The following is a 27,252-nucleotide window of genomic DNA, read 5'->3' as shown; positions in this document are numbered from 1 at the left end:
AAATCTGTTCACAAGTGGATTATATTGAGGAACTGCCTATAGTGTTTCACTGATGAACTTAGGAATATTTTTAAGTAGTCACCGGAACAATAAAGTTGAATTAATATTTTTATTTTAGAAATCCTTGGTTGTATTCAGAATATGGGCAAGAAACAGCCTTTTCATTTTTTACAGACAATGCCTTGAGGTTTCTTAAAAGAGATCATTGAGAGCTGGGCAGTAGTGGCCTATACCTTTAATCACAGCACTTGAGAGGCAGAGGAAGGTGGATTTCTGAGTTTGAGGCTAGCCTGGACCACAAAGTGACTTCCAGAACAGCCAGGGCTATACAGAGAGACCTTGTCTTTAAAAAAAAATCATAGGCATTAGGTGAGTTCATTGCTATGATAAGTCCATGAGTTTTGCATTGTCTCTTGATATGTTTTGGGAGGTGAAACATAGGCCTTGTTTCATCAATGCATTGGTATGAATATAAATAAAAATGAAAAAAACTACACTTTAAGTGCACAAGTAGATGTTATCCAAGATTGTAGAAATCTAAAGAATATAAATTTTGAATGCTGAGTATTCTCCAGTACAAATTCAGTTACAAAATGTAAGAAAAGATTCTCTTCTGAAAAAGAAAACATAGATTTTAATGGCTTAGCACATCTGGGTCTGAGTGTAGTTTCGGATCTCAAAGGTCCACAGACATTATGACACTGTTAGAGCATTTAAGATGAGATAAAAATAGAGCTTCTATTTATAATTCAGACAAATTTGCAGCTTTCAGGTCAGAATGATGGCAAGAAGCTCATATGAATGTTCCAATAATGTAAGTATATTAAGGTTATTGATGTTCGTGTACTTTTATTGCTGTCATCAAGGGAAGTCTCATTCATATGTACAGATACTATTAGATGAACAATTGTTTTAAAATGTTAAAAGTGTTAAAAATATCAGCTGTCTAGATTTCACCATAATAATCATTTCACTATTTCTATTAAATTAATTTTATGAATGTTTTATTAATATAAAGTAGATTATTTCAAACCAGTCAAAATTGTAGAAGCAACTTGCCTTTACTTTTGGAAGAACATTTTTTTGTTGTTGTTGTTTTTTCGAGATAGGGTTTCTCTGTGTAGCCTTGGCTGTCCTGTAACTTACTCTATAGACCGTGTTGGCCTCAAATTCAGAAATCCACCTGCCTCTGCCTCCCAAGTGCTGGGATTAAAGGTGTGCGCCACCACAGCCCAGCTGAAGAACAATTATTTTAAAAAGGATGGCTTTAGGGATTGAAAAATTGCCTTCACTCTTGATTTGTTTTTCTTGCTTGCTGTCTATCAGCAATGAGAGAAATAACTGGTACAACAGTTATTTCTTCTACAACTAAGTTGAAGATGAAGAGTTAAGTTATCAGAGCAAGAAATGCCCTAAAATGCTGTAAACAGAGCTTAATGGGCAATTTTAATCAGGATTAGAGAAAACAGAAGATAAAGAGATATGCTTGCTGTAGGGTTTTCTGGAGTAGAGGACTCCAGAGGGAAGGGGGTTAGTAGCTATTAAGATTAAAATGTGATAAAGGATTTAGATGCTTTATGACTTTGTCTTGCAAACTCCAATGTGGCTAAATTTAAAAGTAACATAATAATGTTTGTCAGAGAAAATACTAAGGCAGTCAGCAAAGCATTCATTTTGTGTCACTGTTATTACAACACTTACACAGTTCTACAGGGGAAAAGAACAATAAAAGAAGCAAAACAACAATACTAACAACAAACAAACAAACACAAACACAAATAGTGCAAATGAAACAAAAACAAAAATCATGATGAGCTTCTTAGAAAAAGAAGACAAAACAAAACAAAAAACACAAAAACCCAACAAACAAACAAACACCAAAGGAGCTTTTATGTTTCAGCCAAGATACTTAATGTAAAAAGAGTTTATACTTTTAAAGACAGAGTTCCAGTTCTAAAGAGGGTAATAGAAATGTCCTAAGAGGAAGAATTATTTTATCTAAGGTTCTAATTTGTGAAAATACAAGTTCTTTTCAATGAGGTGAATCTACAATGAGATTTCCAAAAGGAAAGAAAATGAAAAGAAAATCAATGAAAGAAACTTCTTGGGCCATCTTGACTCTGAGAGCTCAGCCAGGAAAGTGGCTGACCAGCAGGGAGTCCCACAGTTGAACAGAACCCCATGGGTGGTCCTAGGTTGCCAGCCACCATCTGGGCACAGGCAGCTCAACCAGCTCAGCCAGGAAAGGGCCTGACAGCTCTAGAGCTGCCTGGGCACTTATCATGCAGGGAGCTTGAGACCTGCAGGAAGGCCCTTGGTTAGACCAGGCCCACAGGAGGTTCAAGCACCAGCCAGTGAAAGCAGGACTAACTAACACCAGAGATAACAAGATGGCAAAAGGCAAACACAGGAACTTTACTAACAGAAATCAAGGCAATATGACAGCATCTGAACCCAACTCCCCAACAACAGCAAGTCCTGGATATCCCAACACACCAGAAAAACAAGATTTGGATTTAAAAATCACTGGTCATGATGCTGTTAGAGGAATACAAGAAAGACATAAATAAATCTCTTAAAGAAATTCAGGAGAAAACAGATCAAATGTTAGAAGCTGTTACAAGGGAAACACAAAAATCATTTAAAGAAATTCAGGAGAATATGGGTCAACAGACAGAAGTCAATAAAAAAGAAATGCAAAAGTCACTTAAAGAAGTGAAGAAATTGAGTCAACAGGCAGAAGTCATGAAAGGGGAAAACAAAAATATGCTAAAGAAATATAAGAAAATATAAGCAAACAAGTGAAGGAACTGAGTAAAACCATCCAGGATCTAAAAACAGAAGTAAAACAACTAAGACATCTCAAAGGAAGACAACTTTGGAGATAGAAAACCTTGGGAAGAAATCAGGGGCCATAGACACAAATATCAACAACAGAATACAAGAGATGGAAGAAAGAATCTCAGATGCAGAAGATAAAATAGAAACCCTTGATTCAACAATGAAAGAAAATGCAAAAAGCAAAAAGCTTATAACCCAAAACATCCAGGAAATCCAGGACACAATTAGAAGACCAAACTTAAGGATTATAGGCATAGATGAGAATGAAGATTTACAATTTAAAGGGCCAGCAAATATCTTCAACAAAATTATGGAAGAAAACTTCTCTAACCTAAAGAGAGAGCTGCCCATGAACGAACAAGAAGCCTACAGATCTTCAAACAGACTGGACCAGAACAGAAATACCTCCTGTCACATAATAATCAAAACCCCAAATGTACTAAACAAAGAAAGAATATTAAGAGCAGTAAGAGAAAAAGGCCAAGTAACATATAAAGGAAGACCAACTAGAATTACACCAGACTTCTCACCAGAGGCCATGAAAGCTAGAAGATCTGGGGCAGATCTCATGCAGACTCTAAGAGAACACAAGTGCCAGCTAAGATTACTATATCCAGCAAAACTCTCAATCAACATAGATGGAAAAACCAAGATATTCCATGATAAAACCAAATTTACACAATATCTTTCCACAAACCCAGACCTACAATGGACAATAGGTGGAAAACACCAATACAAGTAGGAAAACTACACCCAGGAAAAATCATGATAGTAAATTTCTTTCATCAAGCCCAAAAGAAGATAACCACACAAATATAAAAATAATATCAAAAATAACAGGAAGTAATAATCAGTCCTCCTTAATATCTCTTAACATCAATGGACTCAAGTCCCCAATAAAAAGACATAGAATAACAGACTGGATATATAAACAGACCCTACATTTTACTGCTTACAGGAAACATACCTCAGGGCCAAAGACAAACACTACCTTAGAGTAAAAGTCTGGAAAACAATTTTACAAGCAAATGGTCTCAAGAAACAAGCTGGAGTAGCCATTCTAATATCAGATAAAATTGACTTTCAACCTAAAATCATCAAAAGAGACACAGAAGGACACTTCTTACTGATCAAAGGAAAAATCCACCAAGAAGAACTCTCCATTCTGAACATCTATGCTCCAAATGCAAGGGCACCCTCATTAGTAAAAACAACTTTACTAAAGCTCAAAGCGCACATTGCACCTAACACAATAATTGTGGGCAACTTCAACACAACACTCTCCTCAATGGACCGATCAAGAAAAGAAAAACTAAGCAGGGACACAGTGAAACTAATGGAAGCATTGTACCAATTGGATTTAATATATATATATATATATATATATATATATATATATATATATATATATATATATATATATAAACATTTCATCCTAAAAAGAAAGAATATACCTTTTTTCTCAGCACCTCATGGTACCTTCTCAAAAATTGACAATAAAATTGGTTACAAGACAGACCTCAACAAATATAAGAAGATCAAACTGATTCCATGCCTCCTATCAGACCACTATGGGATAAAAGTGGTCTTCAATATCAACAAAAACATCAGAAAGCCCACATTCACATGGAGGCTGAACAGCACTCTACTCAATGAAACCTTGGTCAAAGAAGAAATAAAGAAAGAAATCAAAGACTCTTTAGAATTTAATGAAAATGAAGATACAACATACACAAATCTATGGGACACAATGAAAGCAGTGCTAAGAGGAAAACTCATAGCGCTGAATGCCTCCAAAAGGAAAGTGGAGACAGCATACACTAGAAGCTTAACAGCACAACTGAAAGCCCTGGAACAAAAAGAAGCTAATTCAGCCAGGAGAAGAAGACAGGAAATCATCAAATTCAGGGATGAAATCAATCAAGTAGAAACAAAAAAGCACCATACAAAGAATCAACAAAACAGGGGTTGGTTCTTTGAAAAAATCAATAAGATAGATAAACCCTTAGCCAGACTAACCAAAGGGCACAGAGACAGTATCCAAATTAACAAAATTAGAAATCAAAAGGAAAATATAACAACAGAAACTGATGAAATTAAAAAAATCAGCAGATCCTACTACAAAAGTCTATATTCAACACAACTGGTAAATCTGGAAGAAATGGACAATTTCCTAGATAGATACTGAATACCAAAATTAAATCAGGATCAAATAGGTCAACTAAACAGTCCCATAACCCCTAAAGAAATAAAAGGGGTCATAGAACGTCTTCCAACCAAAAAAAGCACAGGACCAGATGATTTTAGTGCAGAATTATATCAAACCTTCAAGAAGACCTAACACAAATACTCTTTAATTTATTCCACAAAATTGAAACAGAAGGAACACTACCCAGCTCATTCTATGAAGCCACAATTACGATGATCCCAAAACCATACAAAGTTCCAACAAAGAAGGAGAACTACAGGTCAATATCCCTTATGAATATTGACACAAAAATACTCAATAAAACTCTTGCCACCTGAATCCAAGAATACAACAAAATGATTATTCACAATGATCAAGTAGCCTTCATCCCAGCGATGCAGGGATGGTTCAATATATGGAAATCCATAAATGCTATCTACTACATAAACAAATTCAAAGAAAAAAAAAAACCACATGGTCATTTCATTACACTTTGAAAAAGCTTTTGACAAAATTCAGCATCCTTTCATGTTAAAAGTCTTAGAAAGAACAGGGATTCAAGGCCCATACTTAAACATAGTAAAAGCAATATACAGAAAACTGGTAGCCAGCATCAAACTAAATGGAGAGAAACTTGAAACAATCCCACTAAAATCAGGGATTAGACAAGGCTGCCCCTCTCTCCATATCTTTTCAATATACTACTTGAAATTCTAGCTAGAGCAATTAGCCAACATAAGGAGGTCAAAGGTATACAAATTGGAATGGAAGAAGTTAAACTATCACTATTTGCAGATGATATGATAGTATACTTAAGCACCCCAAAACTCCACCAGAGAACTCCTGCAGCTGATAAACAACTTCAGCAAAGTGGCCTGTTATAAAATCAACTCAAGAAAATCAGTAACCTTCCTATATGCAAAGGATAAGCAGACTGAGAAAAAAATTAGGGAAATGACACACTTCACAATAGCCACAAACAATATAAAGTATCTTTGGGTGACTCTAACCAAACAAGTGAAAGATCGGTATGAGAAGAACTTCAGGTCTTTGAGGAAGGAAATCAAGGAAGACCTCAGAAAATGGAAAAATCTTCCTACTTGTGTATTGGCAGGATTAATATAGTAAAAATGGCCATCTTACCAAAAGCAATCTACAGATTCAATGCAATCCCCATTAAAATCCCAAGTCAGTTCTTAATAGAGTTAGAAAGAGCAATTCTCAAATACATCTGGAATAACAAAAATTCCAGGATAGTTAAAACTATTCTCAACAGTAGAAAAACTTCCAGGGGAATCAGTATACTGGACCTCAAGCAGTACTACAGAGAAATAGTGTTAAAAACTGCATGGTACTGGTACAGTGACAGGCAGGCAGATCAATTGAATAGGATTGAAAACACAGAAACAAACCCACACAGCTATGGTCACTTGATCTTTGACAAAGGAAGTGAAAGCATCCAGTGGAAAAAAGATAGCCTCTTCAACAAATGGTGCTGGTTCAACTGGAGGTCAGCATGCAGAAGAATGTGAATTGATCCATTCTTATCTCCTTGTACTAAGATCAACTCCAAGTGGATCAAATACCTCCCCATAAAACCAGACACACTAAAACTAATAGAAAAGAAACTGGGGAAGATCCTTGAGGACATGGGCACAGGGGAAATGTTCCTGAACAAAACACCAATAGCTTACACTCTAAGATCAAGAATTGACAAATGAGACCTCATAAAATTACAAAGTTTCTGTAAGGCAAATGACACTGTCAAGTGAACAAAACAGCAACCAGCAAATTGGGAAAAAATCTTAACCAACCAATAATCCGACAGAGGGCTATTATCCAATATATACAAAGAACTCAAGAAGCTAAACGCCAGAGAGCCAAATAACCCTATTAAAAAATGGGGTACAGAGCTAAACAAAGAATTTTCACATGAAGAACTTCAAATGGCTGAGAAGTACCTTAAGAAATGTTTATAACATCATTAGTCATTAGGGAAATGCAAATCAAAACAACCCTGAGATTTCACCTCACACCAGTCAGAATGGCAAAGATTAAAAACTCAGGAGACAGTAGGTGTTGATGAGGATGTGGAGAAAGAGGAACACTCCTTCACTGCTGGTGGGAATGCAAGTTGGTACAAGCACTCTGGAAAGCAGTCTGACTGTTCCTCAGAAACCTGGGCATAACACTTCTGGAGGACCCTGCCATACCACTCCTGGGCATATACCCAGAGGATTCCCCAGCATGCAATAAGGACACATGCCCCACTATGTTCATAGCAGCCCTATTTATAATAGCCAGAAGCTGGAAAGAACCCAGATTTCCCTCATTGGAGGAATGGAGACAGAAAATGTTGTATATTTACATAATGGAATACTACTCAGCAATTAAAAACAATGAATTCATGAAATTCTTAAGCAAATGGTTGGATCTAGAAAATATCATCCTAAGTGAGGTAACCCAGTCACAAAAGAACACTCATGGAATTCCGTCGCTAATAAGTGGATATTAACTCAGAAACTTTGAATATCCAAGGCACAATTCACATATCAAATGACTCCCAAGAAGAAGGAAGGAGAGGTACTGGATCCTGAAAAGGCTTGTTCAAGCATTGTAGGGGAGTAACAGGACAGAGAAGTAGGAGGAAGTTGATAGGAGAATGGGCAGAGGGAAGAGGGCTTAGGGAACTTATGGGGAGGGGGAAACCGGGAAAGGGAAAATCATTTGGAATGTAAACATAGAACATAGAAAATAATATATATATATAAAATCAGATTTCTAGCCTGGTCTGCCAATGGTATTCAGAAATGTCATTGTGATGGCTCTTGGTGGAAAAAAAAGAAAGAAACTTCTTGGGAAAGTATTTCTGTATTTATATGAGTTCCTTCTCAATGCAACAGAGTTAACTATAAAGTACATTAATGTATAACAGAACTTATTCTACTAAACTCAAAATACATAGTATGAATTAATTCTTTGACAATTATCTCATAATATTTCATTCTCAATAAATGTCATTGTTATAAAATTATAACAGGGTTTGGGGAAACATAGATAATACATTTAATTTTATGTTTTTTTTTTCATTTAAGGACTTCTAAACTGCTTAATGAAGTAAAGAAGCATAATGTCATTTATTTGAAATTCTCTTTAAAGTAATTTACCGCTTCTTCCATTGTGAGACATTTAATAATTTTCTCATATTTTTCTGGAATAAATTACACCTTCAAAATATTAAGTAACTATCCAGAAATGAAATATGACTAAGTAACTTTAAGTTATTACTGACAGATATTAATAGCCATTGATAATGGAAGTTTCCCTATTGAATTATTTACATAAGTATTTGTTAAAATGTGTTTCCCTTTCAAGTTCATTTCAGTGACTTAATGCTTTAATGTGAGAAGTTTCTCATTTTAGTCTACTTTTTAATATTTTTAAAATGCACAGATATTATTTTAAAATTTATAAATTGAGAATTTGGGCTAGCAATTTTATTCAAAGGCTTTAGGATCCTCTTGCCAAACCTGAGGACCAGAACCTGAGTCCACATAGTGTCCAAAGAAAACTAATTTTGAAAGTCACTATATATACCACATGGAAGACCCACATACATATACCCAGAGATGGTTCCACTCAGGCCAGCACACATGGCACACACACACATACACACACACACACACACACACACACACACACACACACACATACACACACACACACACATACACACACACAACAATATACAGACACCAAACCCAGACAATATTGCTGATGCCAAGAAGTGTTTGTCAACAGGAGCCTGATATAGCCTTCATCTGAGAGTATCTGCCAGAGCCTGATCAGTACAGATGAAGATGCTTGCAACCAACCATTGGAGTGAGCACAGGGACTCCAGTGGAGGAGTGAGGGGAAAGACTGCCGGAGCTGAAGGTGTTTGCAACCCCATAGGAAGAACAACAGTATCAACCAGATCCTCCAGAGTACCCAATGACTGAACCAGCAACCAAAGAGTACACATGGAGAGATCCATGGCTCCACATGCATATGTAGCAGAGAAGGCCATATCTCGCATCAGTGGGATGGGAGGCCCTTAGTCCTGTGAAGACTTGATACCCCTGTGTAGGGTGATGCTAGGGAGTTGAGGCAAGAGTAGGTCAGTGGGTAGGGAAGCACCCTCATAGAATCAGAGGGAAGCGAATGGGATATTGGGTTTGTGGAGGGGAAACCTGGAAAAGGGATAACATTTGATATGTAAATAAATAAAATATTCAATAAAAGGTGTAATTTAAAATAAATAGGGCTGGAGAGATGGCTCAGAATTTAAGAGCACTTACTGCTCTTCAGAGGTCCTGAGTTCAATCCCAGAAACCACATGGTGGCTCACAACCAACTGTAACGAGATCTGACAAATGCCCTCTTCTTGTGTGTCTGAAGACATATAGAGTGTTCTTAGATACATTAAATAAGTAAATAAATCTTTAAAGAAAAAAAACATGGAAAAAATAAAAAAATTAAAGATAAATTTTAAATGTTCTGTTACTGAGCTAATATTCCATGCCAGTTATAATTTCAATTATTTATAGCAATTCATTTATCTGAAATTCTTTTTGGAGTAATTTACCTTTTCTACTATGTAATCTACCTATCAAGATCTATAATACACATTAATATGATCAATTAAAATGTCTTCAGTATATTTTCAAATTCTTGTATATGTCCATACTGATTTTATATATCTTTTGAAATCTTTCATCAGAAGTATAGCTTATTTTGTTCCTTTTGTTTAAGACAACAAAAGAAAACATTTTGCAAACAGTTGGTCTATCCTACTTATTAAAACTTTCGTACAAAGATCATTGCATTATGAGTTAAAACAGTATCTGTCCACTAGAAATACAAAGCAGAAGTATTTTGCCTATTGGCTTGAAATCAAACATATGCCTTAATAAAACAATTAAACTATAACTTTCATTATTGGTTTGTAAATTATCAGTGTCTATTAATTACAGAGTTATGAACATGTGTTTTTAAGCCAAATATGCATGCCAATATGTGAGTCTCAAAATTTTTAACATTTCAAGTATTTGATATTATATTAGTTTATTATTTTGAAACCAATTCTGTTAATGTTTTTCTTTACTGCAGTTTGCCAAATTTCATACACAACATTGAAAAGAGAGTAAAATTAATATTACCCACACTTATGTAGAGATTGGTGCCAGCAAATTTGATTATGCCAACACAGGGAAATATTATTTCCTACTATAATGCTATTTCATCAATATTTTTATGTAAAGGATAGACTAAAATAGACTTCAAAACTTCACATGCTGTTTTGCTATTATAAATTCCTCCAATAATAACTGCTACATATTAAAAAAATGAGTTGTTGATTATGCAACAAGACTTCCTCACTTTTTCTCTTAAGTATATTATTTTCATATATGGTACATAATTTTATTTGTCTTACATGAAAAAATTGGGGTAAAATTTATTGCCTATTAGGAGAATACTCAAGAAAGTAGTAATTATCTTTCTGAGTACTTTAATATTAAAATTTGACAGTGATCTAATTGGCACGGCACTGTAGATAACCATAGTTTTTATTCAGAGAACAGAATTGACAGGTACTCTTGAAAATGTTATTCAAATTTGCATAAGATGTTGAGACCTAAATATAAATACATACCCTATCATACAAAAAATTAAATAGCAATGGTTTTGTATAACAGTGTGTCTGGCACATTCTTTCATGAAAGTCATAACAAAGGAAACACTACCTTTTGTATTGTAATGATTCCTTCCTGTGTGTCTTTGTCAGCAGATATCTTGAAAATCCCCAGTCCATCACCATCCACTATTTTATATTCCATTTCTGCATTGACTCCTATATCTGCATCTGCAGCTTTGATTCTGGCCACAACTGACGCCACAGGCAAAGATTCTGGAACATTATACTGGTAAGATCCTGTAAAATTTCAGAATAAAGAAATAATGAAATCTTCTAACTTACTTGGGCTAGGAACTCTGTTTTTTTCATTTTATATATTATTTTTTGTTTTCACATTAAATAAAAGGTAAGGCAAGCTAAAAATAATGACAAGTTTCATGAAGTCTCAACAAATTTGAGTCGATGATGCAACAGTAACAAGTGACAGGAACAAATGGCCTGAAGACAAGTTAGAATCTCCATTGCTGTATATCTACATGTAAGAAATAAGTTTCATTTAGTAATTAAGCTAAACCAATAATTGAAGTACAATTTCTAAATATGTCATTTAGATACAATGATCACCATGATTGTACTAAACAATAAAATAATTCCTGGTACAATGGTTCAAATGCATGCCTAATATGGTTGTTATTACTGATAAGCTAACATTGAAATTTATTTAATTTTTTATGACCAGAATTGAAATCTCTTCTTGATATTTTTCCTTTGATGAGTGATGATCAAGACATTTTGATATCTGTGACTACTATGGAGAATACTGTTTCCTTAATTTCTTTCTCTGCCCATTTATCTTTTGAGTAGAGGAAGGATACTGATCTGGCTGAGTTAATTTTATATTCAGCCTCTTTGATAAAGTTGTTTATTAGTTGTAGGAACTCTTTGGTAGAATTTTGGGGGTTGATTATGTATACTATCCTATCATCTGCAAATAATGATAGCTTGACTCCATCCTTGCCTATTTGCTTCCCTTTAGTTGTTCTGGCTAGAAATTTGATTACTATTTTGAGTAGGTAGAAAGGTGTGGGTAGCCTTATCTTGTCCCTGATTTTAATGGGGTTGCTTTGAATTGCTCTCCATTTAATTTGATGTTAACTATTTGTTTACTGTATATTGCTTTTACTATATTTAGGTGTGAACCTTGAATTCTTGGTCTCTCCAATACTTTTAACACAAATGGTGTTGTTGTATTTAGTCAAAGGCTTTTTCACCATCTAATGAGATGATCATGAGTTTTTCCTTTGAGTTTGGATTTTATATACTAGATTTCATTGATGGATTTCCATATATTGAAACATCCCTGCATTCCTGGGAGGAAACCTACTTTATCATGGTGAATGATCATTTTGATGTGTTCTGGAATTTGGTTTGTGATAATTTTATGGAGTATTTTTGCACTGATATTCATACAGGATACTGTTCTGAAGTTCTCTTTTTTTGTTGGGAATTTTTGTAGTTTATGTATCAGTGTAACTATGGATTCATGGAAGGAATTGGAAGTGTTCCCTCTGTTTTTATTTTCTGGAATAGCTTGAGAAATATCAATTAGTATTAGGTCTTCTTTGAAGGTCGGATACAATTCTGCACTAAAACCATCTGGTGCTGGCCTTTTTTTAATTTTCTTTCTTTTTTATTTATTTATTTATTTATTTATTTATTTATTTATTTATTTATTTATTTTATTTTTTTGAGACAGGGTTTCTCTGTATAGCCCTGGCTGTCCTGGCACTCACTTTGTAGACCAGGCTGGCCTCAAACTCAGAAATCTGCCTGCCTCTGCCTCCCAGAGTGCTGGGATCACAGGCGTGCACCACCACTGCCCGGCTAAGGTGCTTGCCTTTTTTTGGTTGGGAGATTTTTTTTTTGATTTTTTTTATTGATATTTTTTATTTACATTTTAAATCATTTCCCCTTTTCTGGACCCCCACTCCCCGAAAGTCTCATCAGCCCCCTTCCCTCCCCCTGTTTTCCCACCTAACCCTTGCCACTTCCCTGTTCTGGTTTTGCCATATACTGCTTCACTGAGTCTTTCCAGAACAAAACATAATCCACACATCAAATGAGTTACAAGAAGAACTGAGGAGTGGCCCCTTGTTCTGGAAAGGTTGGGAGATTTCTAATGACTGCTTCTATTTTCTTGGGAATTATGGGGCGGGTTTAGATGGTTCATCTAACCTTGATTTAACTTGGTGCCTCATATATGAATAGAAAATCATCCATTTCATTTATATTTTCTGGTTTCATTGAATATAGAATTTTGTAGTAAGATCTGATTATTTTTTGAATTTTGATTCTGTCTCCCATTTCATTTGTGATTTTGTTAATTTGGATATTGTTTATATGCCCTCTAGCTAGTTTGGCTATGTGTTTGTCTATCTTGTTAATTTTCTCATTTTTGGTATTTCTTACAAAGAAACTTCTAGAAAACTGGGCAAGAGGCTGTGGAATGGAAATATAAGTCTTTTTTCATTAATATCTTTTAGAGATAAAAGAGTGGAATCTCTGTCTTATGTAACCATGATTTCAGACAAAATATTATGAAAGAATAAGTAAAATTCTTTATAAAGGGAGGAAAAAAGAAAAAGGAATTACATACAGAAACAAATTTCATATTCTTAAGAATCCTTTTTTATCCCCTTTAAAATTAAGTATTTTGAGAGGCAGATGTAGAAATATTTGGATCAATACCCACAAATATGTACCTTGACAATTTTCTTCTAATCATTTATTTTTCTTGCCCGTGGACCTTTCTTTATATTCTATTGGTTGTAAATTCATTCCTAATTTTTGGTTTGCCATATACAGGGAACAGAATGTCTTTTATTTGAAAGATTGAATACTGAAATTTCCAAAATGATTGCAATACATGTGTTACATTTTTAATAGATTCCTTGTACACATAAAAATTCTTTGACTTTAGTAAAATTCAAATTTTTAAAGATATAACAGTAAGTAAATTATGGAGAAAACCTGGGTAAAATGAAAAACAGAAAAAATACATATTTTTTTTTTACTTTAGAATCTAGGAAAAGCAATGAAACATTGGAAAAGCTGGGCTCCATGTCAAAATGGCATAAGAAGCATAGAATCTAAATATGTTAATATCATTACTTCTCTAGATTTACAGTACAACAGTCACTTCACACAAAAACTAAGCTAGCAAGAGCTTTGTTTCTTTTCTAAAACCATTTCACCTTCAAAGACATAAAGGACTGTTTTTAATGAAAAGCATAGGGCTTTTTGGAATCATTATTTTATGTATATATATATATATATATATATATATATATATATATATATATATATATATATATATATATATCTTATTGGAATGAAAAAGCAATAAAAGTTTAAATATTATCCAACTTGGATGCTTCATATTGTTTGTTGGTGATGAATTGATTTCAATATTTTTATTTTACAACCATTTTTGAAACATTGTACTGCTCCTCCTAGACTCTAAGTTTTGAGATAAACATATGGGTTGCTGAGGAGACAGGAGTCCTATTTCTTAAAGTAGCCACTGGCAAGTGACCTTAAACTAGTAATTATCTACCCATTTACCCATGTTCAATTAGACAATGCAATATAAATACACTTGGCCACAAACAAACAAAAGGATGAGGGAACTCTTTGGAAGAAGTGGCTTCTGAGGAAGGAGGAAGGAATAAGAGCAGGTGATGATGGAGACTATTACCATGAGAGATTATACATGTGACACAATTGTCAGAGAAATAAAGAAAGAAAGAAAGAAAGAAAGAAAGAAAGAAAGAAAGAAAGAAAGAAAGAAAAATAAAAAAGGATAAAGAGAGGAAGGAAAGAATGAATGAAACAGTTTTTAACTTTCTAAAAAATCCCACATATTACAAACACAAAAATGTAGGACAAAACAATTTTATAAACAGTGCACTTTGTATTTTTCTTTATTTTTCTTTATTTCTGGATCTGTCAAAAAACACTTTGTCCAGAAGAGCATCTGAGTGTGTGGATTTCTGATGTTTTGGATTGCATTATTTTTACACCTTTGTATTTTTATGAGAGGGATGTGGTACCATTGTAAAAGGAAAGTGAGTTGTATATGACAGGATTAAAAGTATAGAATGAGAGAAACCCTGTCTTGAAAAACCATTTAAAAAGCATAGAATGGGCATATGATTATAGTGAGATGAATCTCATCAATTTGTGGAATGAAAATGTTAATTATATAAAAATTAATTTGAGCTTGGTACAAGGAGATAAGAATGGATCGATGCGCATTCTTCTGCATGCTGACCTCCAATTGAACCAGCACCATTTGTTGAAAAGACTATCTTTTTTCCACTGGATGCTTTCAGCCCCTTTGTCGAAGACCAAGTGACCATAGGTGTATTGGTTCACCACATAAAACCTGACACACTGAAACTAATTGAAAAAAAACTGGGGAAGACCCTGGAGGACATGGGCACAGGGGGAAAGTTCCTGAATAGAATACCAATAGCTTATGCTCTAAGATCAAGAATTGACAAATGGGACCTCATAAAACTACAAAGTTTCTGTAAAGCAAAGGACACTGTCAAAAGGACAAAACGTCAACCAACAGACTGGGAAAGAATCTTCACCAACCCTAAATCCGACAGAGGGCTATTATCTAATATATACAAAGAACTCAAGAAAGTAGAACCCAGAGATCCAAATAACCCCATTAAAAAGTGGGGTACGGAGCTAAACAAAGAATTTTCACATGAAGAACTTTGGAGAGCTGAAAAACACCTTAAGAAATGTTCAACATCATTAATCATTAGGGAAATGCAAATCAAACCAACCCTGAGATTTCACCTCACACCAGTCAGAATGGCTAAGGTCAAAAAATCAGGAGACAGCAGGTGTTGGCGAGGATGTGGAGAAAGAGGAACACTCCTCCACTGCTGGTGGGATTGCAAGATGGTGCAACCACTTTGGAAATCAGTCTGGTGGTTCCTCAGAAAACTGGGCATGTCACTTCCTGAGGACCCTGTTATACCACTACTGGGCATATATCCAGAGGATTCTTCAGCATGCAATAAGGACACATGCTCTACTATGTTCATAGCAGCCCTATTTGTAGTAGCCAGAAGCTGGAAAGAACCTAGATGTCCTTCAACGGAGGAATGGATACAAAAAATGTGGTATATTTATACAATGGAGTACTATTCAGCCATTAGAAACAATGAAATTCTTAGACAAATGGATGGAGCTGGAGAACATCATACTAAGTGAGGTAACCCAGTCTCAAAAGATCAATCATGGTATGCACTCACTGATAAGTGGATATTAGCCTAGAAACTTTGAATACCCAGGACATAATCCACAAATTAAATGATGTCCAAAAAGAATGGAGGAGTGGGCCCTGGTTCTGGAAAGACTCAGTGCATGAGTATAGGGGAATTCCAGAACAGGGAAGTGGGAAGGGGTAGATGGAAGAATAGGGGGACGGAAGAGGGCTTATGGGACTTGTGGGGAGTGGGGACCCAGAAAAGGGGAAATCATTTGCAATGTAAATAAAAATAAATAAATAAAAAAAGAAAAAAAATTAATTTGAAACTGATTACAATTTTAAACTCTTAGAAGCAAAAATAAAATAAAATTTTTGATAAATATAAATACAGAATTACAAAGAAAATTTATCCAGCATTGAAAACATAAATTCAAATTAAATTTTATTGTATTTAGAGAGAAGTATGAGGCTGTGATAGCATCTCTGTATTAGTCTGCTATTCCAATGTGTGATTAAAATAGGTACTTGATGAATTGCAAATTTGGTAGAAAGTTATTATAATTATTTGTTTAAAAGCATTTGAAAAAAATGTTATAAACATTTTCTTTTATATTAGTTATTGCCTTGAATTACTTACTTCGTGGAAAGCGAGGTGGGTTATCATTGACATCAGTTAGGGTCACGGTTACTGAGGTGGTTCCAGACAGTCCGCCATTTTGGCCAACCATATCCTTTGCCTGAATGACAAGCAAATACTGGTCTTTAGCCTCTCTATCCATGTTTGGAAGGGCAGTCTTGATGACTCCTGTAAGATTTTAAATCTCAGTAAAGCACACCATGACTCATTGCGTTACAGTAGCAACAAACATCGATAATGTGATATGTCACTCTTTAGTTTTTTGGCTTGTTTTGTTATGTCAGTTCAGTTTAAAGACAAAAGAGGCATTATAGTTCACATGAATACCTGTACAACATTCAAAGAATGCATATTTATACTTGCATGACCTACTAAAATGCAGAGAAAATAGTACAATGCACTCTTCTTTGTATTGCTTTGAAAATTCTGTTTCTAGATTTTGTTACTCTGAATCACACCTATATGAGCTGGCTAAGCATCTACTCAGCCAAGATACTCCAAATCTCTCATAGATGCAGAGCTGACTTTATACTTCTGGGATGTTAACTGGCTATATCTAATATAGCTGTCAAAGAGAATGGAAAGAACCTCTAACTTCATTATAAACTCACCTGCATGCTAAATAGCACACCTTCAAGTATTTGAGTAGCTGGTATTTGCTATAGTGATAATGGGGGAATTCAAACACACACACACACACACACACACACACACAGAATGCACACTTAGAATTGTTAAAAAAAAAAAACCCTCATGACTCATAGGAAAGATGGGAATATTCCTTCCATTTGTGAACTTATTCTTTCTCACTTCTTGTGTTCTCTATTTTTAACCTCTGCATCCAAGAAGGTTGAGAAGGAAACTGGCCAGGTTAGCCTCCCACCTTGACTATTCTTAGGCAATAGTGAGTTCCAGGACAACTTGTCTGGAAAGTGAAACTTGGTTTCCGAAATTCAAAACTACATGGCCAGGAGAAAGAAATTCCTCCACATGCCTGAGATTCAGAACAGTTGATCTGAGTTGCTCAGGACTGCTAATGCTTAATACCAGTGAGCTGCACAACATCCTAGAACACTCTATCTCAGAAATCATGATCATCATGAACATCACAAACATCCAAGAGTCTTTTCTGCTTCTCAGTGTATGTTCTGTCTCAGTTTTGGTCCCAAATGCCATGAGGTTAAAAGAACACAGGGTGGGCAAAACAACTAAAACTTTCAAATAAAGATAGGAAAATGGATAGCAATTTACAAATAAAGTGTCTGTCTTATTTCTAATAATGAGAACATAAAAGGATATGATAATGAATTTGTCCTTTCTTTTCTCCCGCTCCAAACACATATAATAACTTATTTTCAGGTACCAAGACTGCAGGTAGCATGTCATTTAAAATGAATATAACAATATTTATGTTGTATCTAATTCTGTCTAACATAAACAGATTCACAAACACACCTGTATGTATATGCATCACATTTGCAGCACTTCTATGCATACTTGTTTGAATAACACCTACTCACATAGGCTAAATTTTATTTTTTTAACATCAAACACATTTACTGTGCATATTTTGTATAACTGTGAACAAGAGGTACATGGAGAGCATCACAAATTAACTCATTAGTGGCTTTTCTGTGTTCTGCATACTTATTATTTACTTTGGTAATAAAGTGAAAACAATGTTGTTTGCTCAACATCATGTGCGAAGTATCTAATAAAAAGTATCCTTTATGAACTGCAATGATTTTATGAATATTTCATGTTTTTCTGCATATCAAAATCTATAGCAAAACAAGAATGGGCCTCACTCAGTATGAAAATCTCCAAAGAAACTTTCTTATTCTATGAATTCTAACCTAATGTGCTTACACCATTTGTTCTTGTTTTTACTTATAAATAAGTTTTGTGTAATGTTTTTCTTAATAACTAGTAATCTTAAGGATTTGGCTCAACATGCTTCATTTGCATGAAAAAATTAATTATTTTCCAAAAAATTCTATCCATAGTTTCAGTGTTCTTTTTCTGTTCATCTCTCATTTTTTCTTCTAATATTAATGTGTATCTGTTATGACCTGTGCAAAATACTGTGGTAAAAACAAGTTGGCGATATTTCACATGATCAGAAAAAGAAATTTGGGGATGTAGATGAGGTTGTTTGGTGAATAAAGTCTTGTTTTGTAAGAATGAAGACCAGTTTAGATATGCAGAACCTACAGTGAATTACAGCAAGTATGGCAGCCATCATTAATCCTAGCTCTCTGAGACAGAGGCCTGGAATGTTGGCTCAAGCTGAAAAGCTAGAAGAGTAGAAATGGCTGGCATGTTCCATGGTCATTAAGAGATTTTCCTCAATAAAAAAGTAGAGTTTGAAGAAGCCACTGTCAACCTGATGCCTCCACATGTGTATCTGAATACAAGTATATACACTTTCATATGCATGTGGGCTCATATACATGCAAGAATGCATAACACACACACACACACACACACACACACACACACACACACACACACTACAACTGAAAATGATTCTGAGGTTTACTTAGTGCCTTTAGTTTTGAAGCAATTACAGCATCATTACTATAGAATCTGGACATCAAAGTTACCTGCTTACTTTTCACACCTCTAATTGACTCATTATACCTCTAATTGACTTATTAACAGCAATCTCCCAATAGTAAAATAATTACAAAGCTTAGAACTAACTGAATACAGGTGGGAGATGCAAATCCCAATTTCCTGAGCTACTAAACAGGAATAAAACAACAGAAATCACTTGAGTTTAGATACTCATACCTAACAATACTTCATTTCTAGTGATTTTTAATTTGTTCACCTGAAGTTACAAACTAAGATTTGGAAAAGTATCCTTAGACATTATGTTAAACTTTCATTTTGACAATAATTTTGTAGTCACACACTCATAGAGGTACATAGAATTTATAATATAAATTAAGAAATTTATAATATAATGAGATATAAGCTGTTACTCTGATAAGACTGGATACCTATATTCTATGGCAATATTATGAAATAAAAATATTTAGAAATCATTTATTAAATCATATGTTGTGAAAAATAAATCTATCATTAGTACTTCAGGAAAATATTTTGCTTTCTTTTTAGTTTTTCATGTCTTATTTCAAACTAATGCATAAAATCTGAACTTTATGCATGACAAAATATTTTCCATCTCTAAGAAACTTTGATTTATTCATAACTCACTTTCAGAAATTATCATAATAGACACAAAGAGAAGGTATGAATATGTATTTACTTTTGTTCAACAAGTGTCTCTTCTGTAATCTGAGGGAAAATATTATCATGATTTTCTAGTGTACCACAAACTATGATGGCTTATTCAGTTACTGTGTCTTATAATTTCTCAGTGCGATCATATTTAACCAGTAAGAATCTTTTTTTTTCTGTAGTCAGTCACAGTGTCGGGATAACTTAGAGATTGCAATCTTTCTGCAAACTCTCTTTTGTTTCAAAAAACTCATTGTCAAAGGGAACAAAGGTCAGAGATATTTAAGTTATGAATGATCAATTGCTTGGCCTCAGTACAACTAAATAGCATTTAAACCATATTCTTAGGAGATTAATATTAACTTTTTATTATCAGTTTTGAAACACTAGTTTTCTCACTTTTACTGGAAACTACCTTCCTGTAAGCACCAAGGTACTATGCTCATTTCCTTTGGTAATGACTAATTTTGCACCCCTCATGCATCCTGACTGCTTTTATTTTATATAATCATTCTGACTACCCTAAGAACATAAAATTAAAAATTGGACATATCATCTTCTTTGTTATTTCTGTAGTTAATAATACATGTATGAGGTAAAGGTCATAAAGTCACTCGATGTCATGATTGTCAAATAGGAATACTCCATCTTGAAAGAAAGCCACTGGTATTAGCAATGACTTCATCTGCAAGTACAGTATATCAGATAATCATGCTATCTGCCTCTTTCCTTTGTCTTGACTTGCGTTTCATGTCAGTTCTTTTGGTACCTACTTAAAAAACAATGTTATGTGAATATAGATCTGTGAATAGCAACATTATATGTGACTCTGAACTGAATATATTCACCTGCTATATTTCCAGAGTCTGTCAATATACGTTATAAGCCTTTGAATTAGTTACTTAGAATTAGAAATAGTTACTACCTCTTTCATTTTAGACACATGGCTGTTAAGCTACATGATGTTTAGAAACAGTACACCCCTAGGAAACATCTACAACACTACATATATTAACACAATATGATGAGGTGCCAAATTACAGGTGAAAAGACAACCGTCCTTCATGTGCACTTAAATTGGGTAGCAATGGTGGCCTCTGTAAGCATCACTTTTTCTTTTTTTCTCTTTTTCTTTTTTTTTTTTTTTTTGCTGCCCTTCACTATTATAATTCTTTTTTTTATTTGATATATTTTTTTATTTACATTTCAAATGATTTCCCCTTTTCTAGCCCCCCACTCCCCGAAAGTCCCGTAAGCCCCCTTCTCTCCCCCTGTCCTCTCACCCACCCCTTCCCACTTCCCCATTCTGGTTTTGCCCTATACTGCTTCACTGAGTCTTTCCAGAACAAGGGGCCACTCCTCCTTTCTTCTTGTACCTCATTTGATTATGTTTGGGGTATTCCAGTTTTCTAGGTTAATATCCACTTATTAGTGAGTGCATACCATGACTCACCTTTTGAGTCTGGGTTACCTCACTTAGTATGATGTTTTCTAGCTCCATCCATTTGCCTAAGAATTTCATGAATTCTAATGGCTGAATAGTACTCCACTGTGTAGATATACCACATTTTTTGCATCCACTCTTCTGTTGAGGGATACATGGGTTCTTTCCAGCATCTGGCAATTATAAATAGGGCTGCTATGAACATAGTAGAGCATGTATCCTTATTACATGGTGGGGAGTCCTCTGGGTATATGCCCAGGAGTGGTATAGCAGGATCTTCTGGAAGTGAGGTGCCCAGTTTTTGGAGGAACCGCCAGACTGATTGAGTGGTTGTACCAATCTGAACCAAACTCTCCAACATTAGCATTACTTTTTCTTAAGCATAATAAACCCCAGAAACTCATTTCGCATAGAAAAACAGAACTGGTGAAATCCAAATGAATTTAAAAAAGAAAAAAAAAACTGTAATGAGCAACAGGTAATTAGGAAATAAAAGTCGAGGTCAAACAAAGAGAACAAAATAGGAATACTTAGGAATATGTATTGTGAGATTTTATCTTGGGAAGATAAATAGACTGGATAAAACAATGGGAACTATGAGATGTAAATGTTGTGATTATTCAGGAATATATCCATAGAGCCTCAGAAATAGAACAAACTAGAGCAAACCAGCAGGATTTGTGCAATTCTGAAATAGGGCCATGATGAAATAAGTCTTTGATAAAGCAGTCTTCAATTCTTTCAGATAGGTACATAAGACTGGATCTTGAAACTTATATTTTAAAGGAACATAGAAACCAAAATACTATAGCCCTTAAAGCTTGTAGCTTTGAGCAAACATCTCCGAGAATAAATGGTAAGAGAATGTTAATTAGGAATTAATTCCCCAAAGAGGTAATAAGCTCAAATCTGTTACATTTCTCACTGATATATTGTCACTCTTCTCAGTTATTTGAGATTACACAAAAGCATGAGTTTACTATGAAAAAGGTATGCTTTTACCTGAAATGCTTCTTGGGAAAAGAAAGGAATCCAAAACTATAAAATACAATTATATAATTACTATATAGCAGACATAGAAAAGATTAATCTACTCCTGAGGTCCATGTTTCTTCTTAAATTTTAACTTGGGCTTCATATTTTGGAAGTGATTATTTGAATGTGAAATGTGTACTGAAGGCTCTTTTGCCTGAACACTTGGTTCTTGTCTGGTGGGCCAGCAAGTATTAGCCCCTTGCCTTGATTCCAGGATCCCATACAGAACAGCCACACATTGTATTGAGCACTGAGGATGTGAAGACAGGCAAATCCATGGAATCACTGGGCCAGCCAGCATACCTGATGTGAGGATATTGCAGGTCCATGGGAGAAAAATCTTGTGTCTAAACCATTGTGTAAATAACATCAGAGAATAGACATAGATGGAAGGCATATAGGTAGAAGTTTTAGGTCTTATATTGAGCTATTAACATAAAATTTAGTTAAAACAAGTCCTCACATAACATGTGGCAAGTATTAATACATCATCATAAGTAGTATATTCCAGAAAGAACTTTTCAATGGGAACTGGATAAATGGTTCATAAGTTACTCCTGATAGTTGCTTGATTGATAACACTCATCTATACATTCATTTCCAGTGCATGGTATGCCCATATAGTTCACAGACATGCATGGAGAGAAACTTTTCATACACATTTAAACTAAATCCAAACAACTACCAGGTAGCAAATGAATATTGGAATTGAATTATTTTTCCTGAGCTGGCTTCATGGCTTTGAAAGATTTTTTAGTTTATTAATCATTTTATTTATTCACATTTCAAATGTTGTTTCTTCTTCCCAGTCTCCCATCCACGAATTCTCCCACTTCAACCCCCTGCCCTTTGCCTCTAAGAAGGTATATCTGCACCCACCCACCCACTCTTACCTCTCCCCTCTAGCATCCACCCTTCTCTGGGACATCAAGCCTCCATAGGAACAAGAGCTTCTCCTCCCACTGATGACAGCCAAGGCAGTCCTCTCCTACATATGTAGCAGGAGCCAGGGACCTGTCCATGTATATTCTTTCATTGGTGATTTAGACCCTGGGAGCTCTGAGGGGTCAAGTTAGTTGATACTGTTGTTCTTCCTATGGGGTTGCAATCCCCTTCAGCTCCTTCAGTCCTTCCTCTAACTCTTCCACTGTGGTTCCCTCTCTCAGTCCACTAGTTGACTGTGAATATCTGCATCTGCCTTAGTCAGGTGCAGGAAGAACCTCTCCAAGGACAGCTATATCAGGCTCCTGTCTGCAAGCACATCTTGGCTTCAGCAATAGTGTCATGTTTTGGTGTCTGCAGATGGAATTGTTCGCATCATGGGGTGGGCTCTGGATAGCCTTTCCTTACATCTCTGCACATTTCTGTTCCTCTTAAAACTTTTAACTCAGAATTGACCCTGACTAAAGGAAATGCATTGGCTTTGATATTGTTAAGTAACATTATGTGCTCATTTAGTTTAAATTTCTGTGGAATTTTGTAACAATTCAAAGCAAACTTAAAATGGGCTACTTTTGTTTTGGACTGAAAATTATATAACCCTGTTATATATCAAATACATTCATACAAGTATTACATCTTTAGGCAAGTTGTCTGTATTAATTTTTTTCTTCTACACACAATATGTGTTTTTGAAACAACAGTAGAAAATATGGCTGCTCTCTAGGCATCTGTATGGTGAATAAACACTGCATTAATGGCACAAGCACTATGAGGTATAAACTTAGCTACTTTCTTATCACTTAAGAAACTTTACACAGCACAGCTAAGAGTAATTGCCTGAGTCTATTACTACTACACTATAATTAGCAAATTATCAACATATTTTTTCAGTTGGAATTCCACTATCTTCTATAAAATCCTGAAATTTGAAGAAATGGAAAAATGTTATTCCTCTCCTAATTAACAACATACAGACTCTCTAGACATAGAGGATTAGAAATTTTTATTTTACCACAAAAATATGTAACTATATTTTTAAAAAGCATACGTGGATAGTATAAGCAGTTTAATGAATGAAGATTCACAAAAAAATTGTCTGATTAATAGTTGTAGGAAGAGTTATCCCAAGACTGGTCATGACTACAATATCAAAAATATGTTTTTCACCATCATTAAAACAGAGTCTCTTATATATTGAAAGTAAAATTGTATATTCTTTTGTCAGCATGAATAATATAATCCCATGGCATATACCAAGTAGTGTTGTTTAACCTCAACAGGTCAGACAAAAATTCCACAATCTATGGCAAGGCTAAAGTCCATGCCATTGGGAGAAGGTTAGATAAATTAAGAGCATGGTGGGTGTTTGAGTTTGGTTAATCTAACATTCAGTTCAACATGCACACTTTCTACACTTACATGACTCATAGCAAAACCAAATGCTTTTACTTACTCATCTTCAACACTAGCCTTAATAATTAAATTTAATCATTTCTATTCTATCAAAGTTTTCAGATATTTTCTAAACTTTGTGATTGCTTTGATATACCTTGGCCGTATCATGCATTATAAATTGTATTGAAATTTTAATGACTGAGTAAAATTGCATTTACTTCTCATGTACATTATAACTATTATTCACAAACACATTCAATATATTTGCCCTTGCTTTGATTTGAGAATGTAATAATATGTCTACTTTAGGAAATATGATCAAAGAATCATTGCCTTTAAAATAGTCAACTAGAATCATCCTTATGGTGACATCTTTTTGTGACAAAATATTCAATGAGGGAAATTTAAAATATTGATACAAACCAGTCTTTAAACAAGGAGAGAAAAGTAACATTTTATGATGAAAATAATCCTTCATAGTCTATCACTCAATTTTTTACTATTTTTGATTAGAACTAAGCTACAGCAAAGACAACTATATAAATATTCTAATAATTTAATACAAAATGAAAAAATACATTGTTTTTAATTTAGTATTTCACTTTTTTTGTCTAATTTTCCTGTGAACTAACATCTTTAAGTTTGGTTTTATGTACTTCCTATTTTATGTTGCAGAAAAACTTTTTGCTTGTTTCAAATTATGAACTATCCAATATTTTACATGAAATTGATATAGAAAACAAAATTAAGATGTGCAAGCAGATTATGAAAAATGTCCTAATAAAGTCAGGAATCACATGTAATATAGTTGTGAATGGCATTTTACATTTACATTTAGTGTTTTTATGAATCTAGGCAAAGGGATAAAATATGTGATAACTCCTTCAAAATAGTTTAGTTTTAGTGATTTTGCATACTGAGAAAAGCAGAATGAAAAAGGACCTATTAGTATTATAGTAATAGAAAGTAAATATAAAGTATAATCCAAGACATAAATAACAGCTACCACAAATACAATTATTATTTCATACCTGTTTTTGGTTCCACTGAGAAGTAAGGCTGCCCTTGCAGAATGCTATAGACCACTCGAGCACTGTTGCCATAGGTAGGATCATCGGCATCTGTTGCTGTCACTTGTACCACTGAAGTCCCTAGGTGACAACCAAATTGGCTTTGGATTAAATTCTTGAGTAGGACACTGAAGAACTCAGAATCTATGAGAAATTCTAGATTTTGCTCATTCTTTATGTTTAATTTATCTTCACCAAGGTACATGGTTAAGTCTAGTATATTTTATACTTGAAACCAAACCAAAGAAATAAAAGTTAATAAAAATTCTTGAAATAGGTTATATGAATATATTTAGATAAAAATACTACCTAAATGTTATGAATGATGAATATTAGATTCAATTCAACTCAGAGCCAAATGAGGTTGAAATATTAGGTGTCTTCCCCATCATGCTCAGGTGACAAGTTTTCATTCTGATCATTGTCTCAAGACTCAAGGGGTGTCTAAAATAGCAGACTAAGTGCTTAGAACAAGCTGGTGCTCATCTATTATCATATATCATCAAGAGTGAAAAAGGAACTGAAATCTGTAATTGTATAGTGGATAATTTGCACTTAACTTTATATTGAGTGCTTACTCTATCTCCTTGAAAAGTGTTCTGTTTTTATTTGTTTTTACTTCTTCATTTAAAAATACTGAATTAAAAATTTTAACCAAACCTCTACAAAGTTGACAAAGAATGTCACTGTAAAACATCCCTCTGTAGTTGGAATATTACATGCTTCATGTGCTCCTCCTCAGTTTCCCTTCAGGAAAGGACAGGCCTTCCAGGGATTTCAACCAAACATGTACTTCAAGTTAAAATATTAGGCACTTCTCTTCATATTAAGACTTGCTGAGGCAACCCAGTGGGAGGACTGGGACCCCAAAGCAGGCAAAACCATTTGTTTTCTAATGAAACACACAAAATGGGTAGACCCAGATGGGAGAGGAGGAGCTGAGGAGCTGAGGGGAGTACTGGGAGGAAAACTGTAATCAGGGTTTATCATGTCAGGAGAAAGAATCTGTTAAAGGGAAAGGAAAAACAAAGTGAGAGCAGTCATTCCAAGCTCTGGTTTTCCCCTACACTTAAAATTAAAAGCTTTAAATCTGCATAATTACTTCATGAATTTATGCATATATTATCATGTAATTTATCTTCTGCCTGATGCATAAGGGAAATTTGTTTTATACATTATTTGAATATTATTTTGGTTACAGTAATTTCCTAAATACAGAATTTTAAATCTACTATCATTTTGACATATGCTTGACATATATTTTTTAATGTCTTTTGTCACTAATATTTTTTTGAAAATTCAACTCAATACTAACTCCATCTCCCTTATATTTGAGTAGAAATTATTAAGTTATAGTCACAAATATTATTTTGTTTCATTTCCTCTTTGCTAAATGTCATCAATTATACCTCATAGAACCAACATGGTCAATAATGTATACGCAAAATGAATCTCTTAAAGTTAAATTTTAAGTATTTATA

The 27,252-nt window shown here is 34.3% G+C and overlaps 1 protein-coding gene across 1 annotated transcript in view; it reads right to left on the bottom strand.

Annotated features, from left to right (window-relative positions):
* Cdh7 (cadherin 7) overlaps positions 1-27,252 on the bottom strand; it is a 144,514-nt gene that overhangs the window by 68,111 nt on the left and 49,151 nt on the right. Inside the window, exons 3-5 of the mRNA XM_052200311.1 lie at positions 25,733-25,852; positions 16,637-16,804; positions 10,816-11,003 (exon numbers count right to left, since the gene is read on the bottom strand). Coding sequence (XP_052056271.1) covers positions 10,816-11,003; positions 16,637-16,804; positions 25,733-25,852 — 476 coding nt within the window. The remainder of the gene's footprint in view (positions 1-10,815; positions 11,004-16,636; positions 16,805-25,732; positions 25,853-27,252) is intronic.

Source organism: Apodemus sylvaticus, chromosome 12 (genome assembly GCF_947179515.1).
Source record: "Apodemus sylvaticus chromosome 12, mApoSyl1.1, whole genome shotgun sequence".
NCBI lineage: Eukaryota > Metazoa > Chordata > Mammalia > Rodentia > Muridae > Apodemus > Apodemus sylvaticus.
This window is presented reverse-complemented; position numbering and strand designations above follow the sequence as displayed.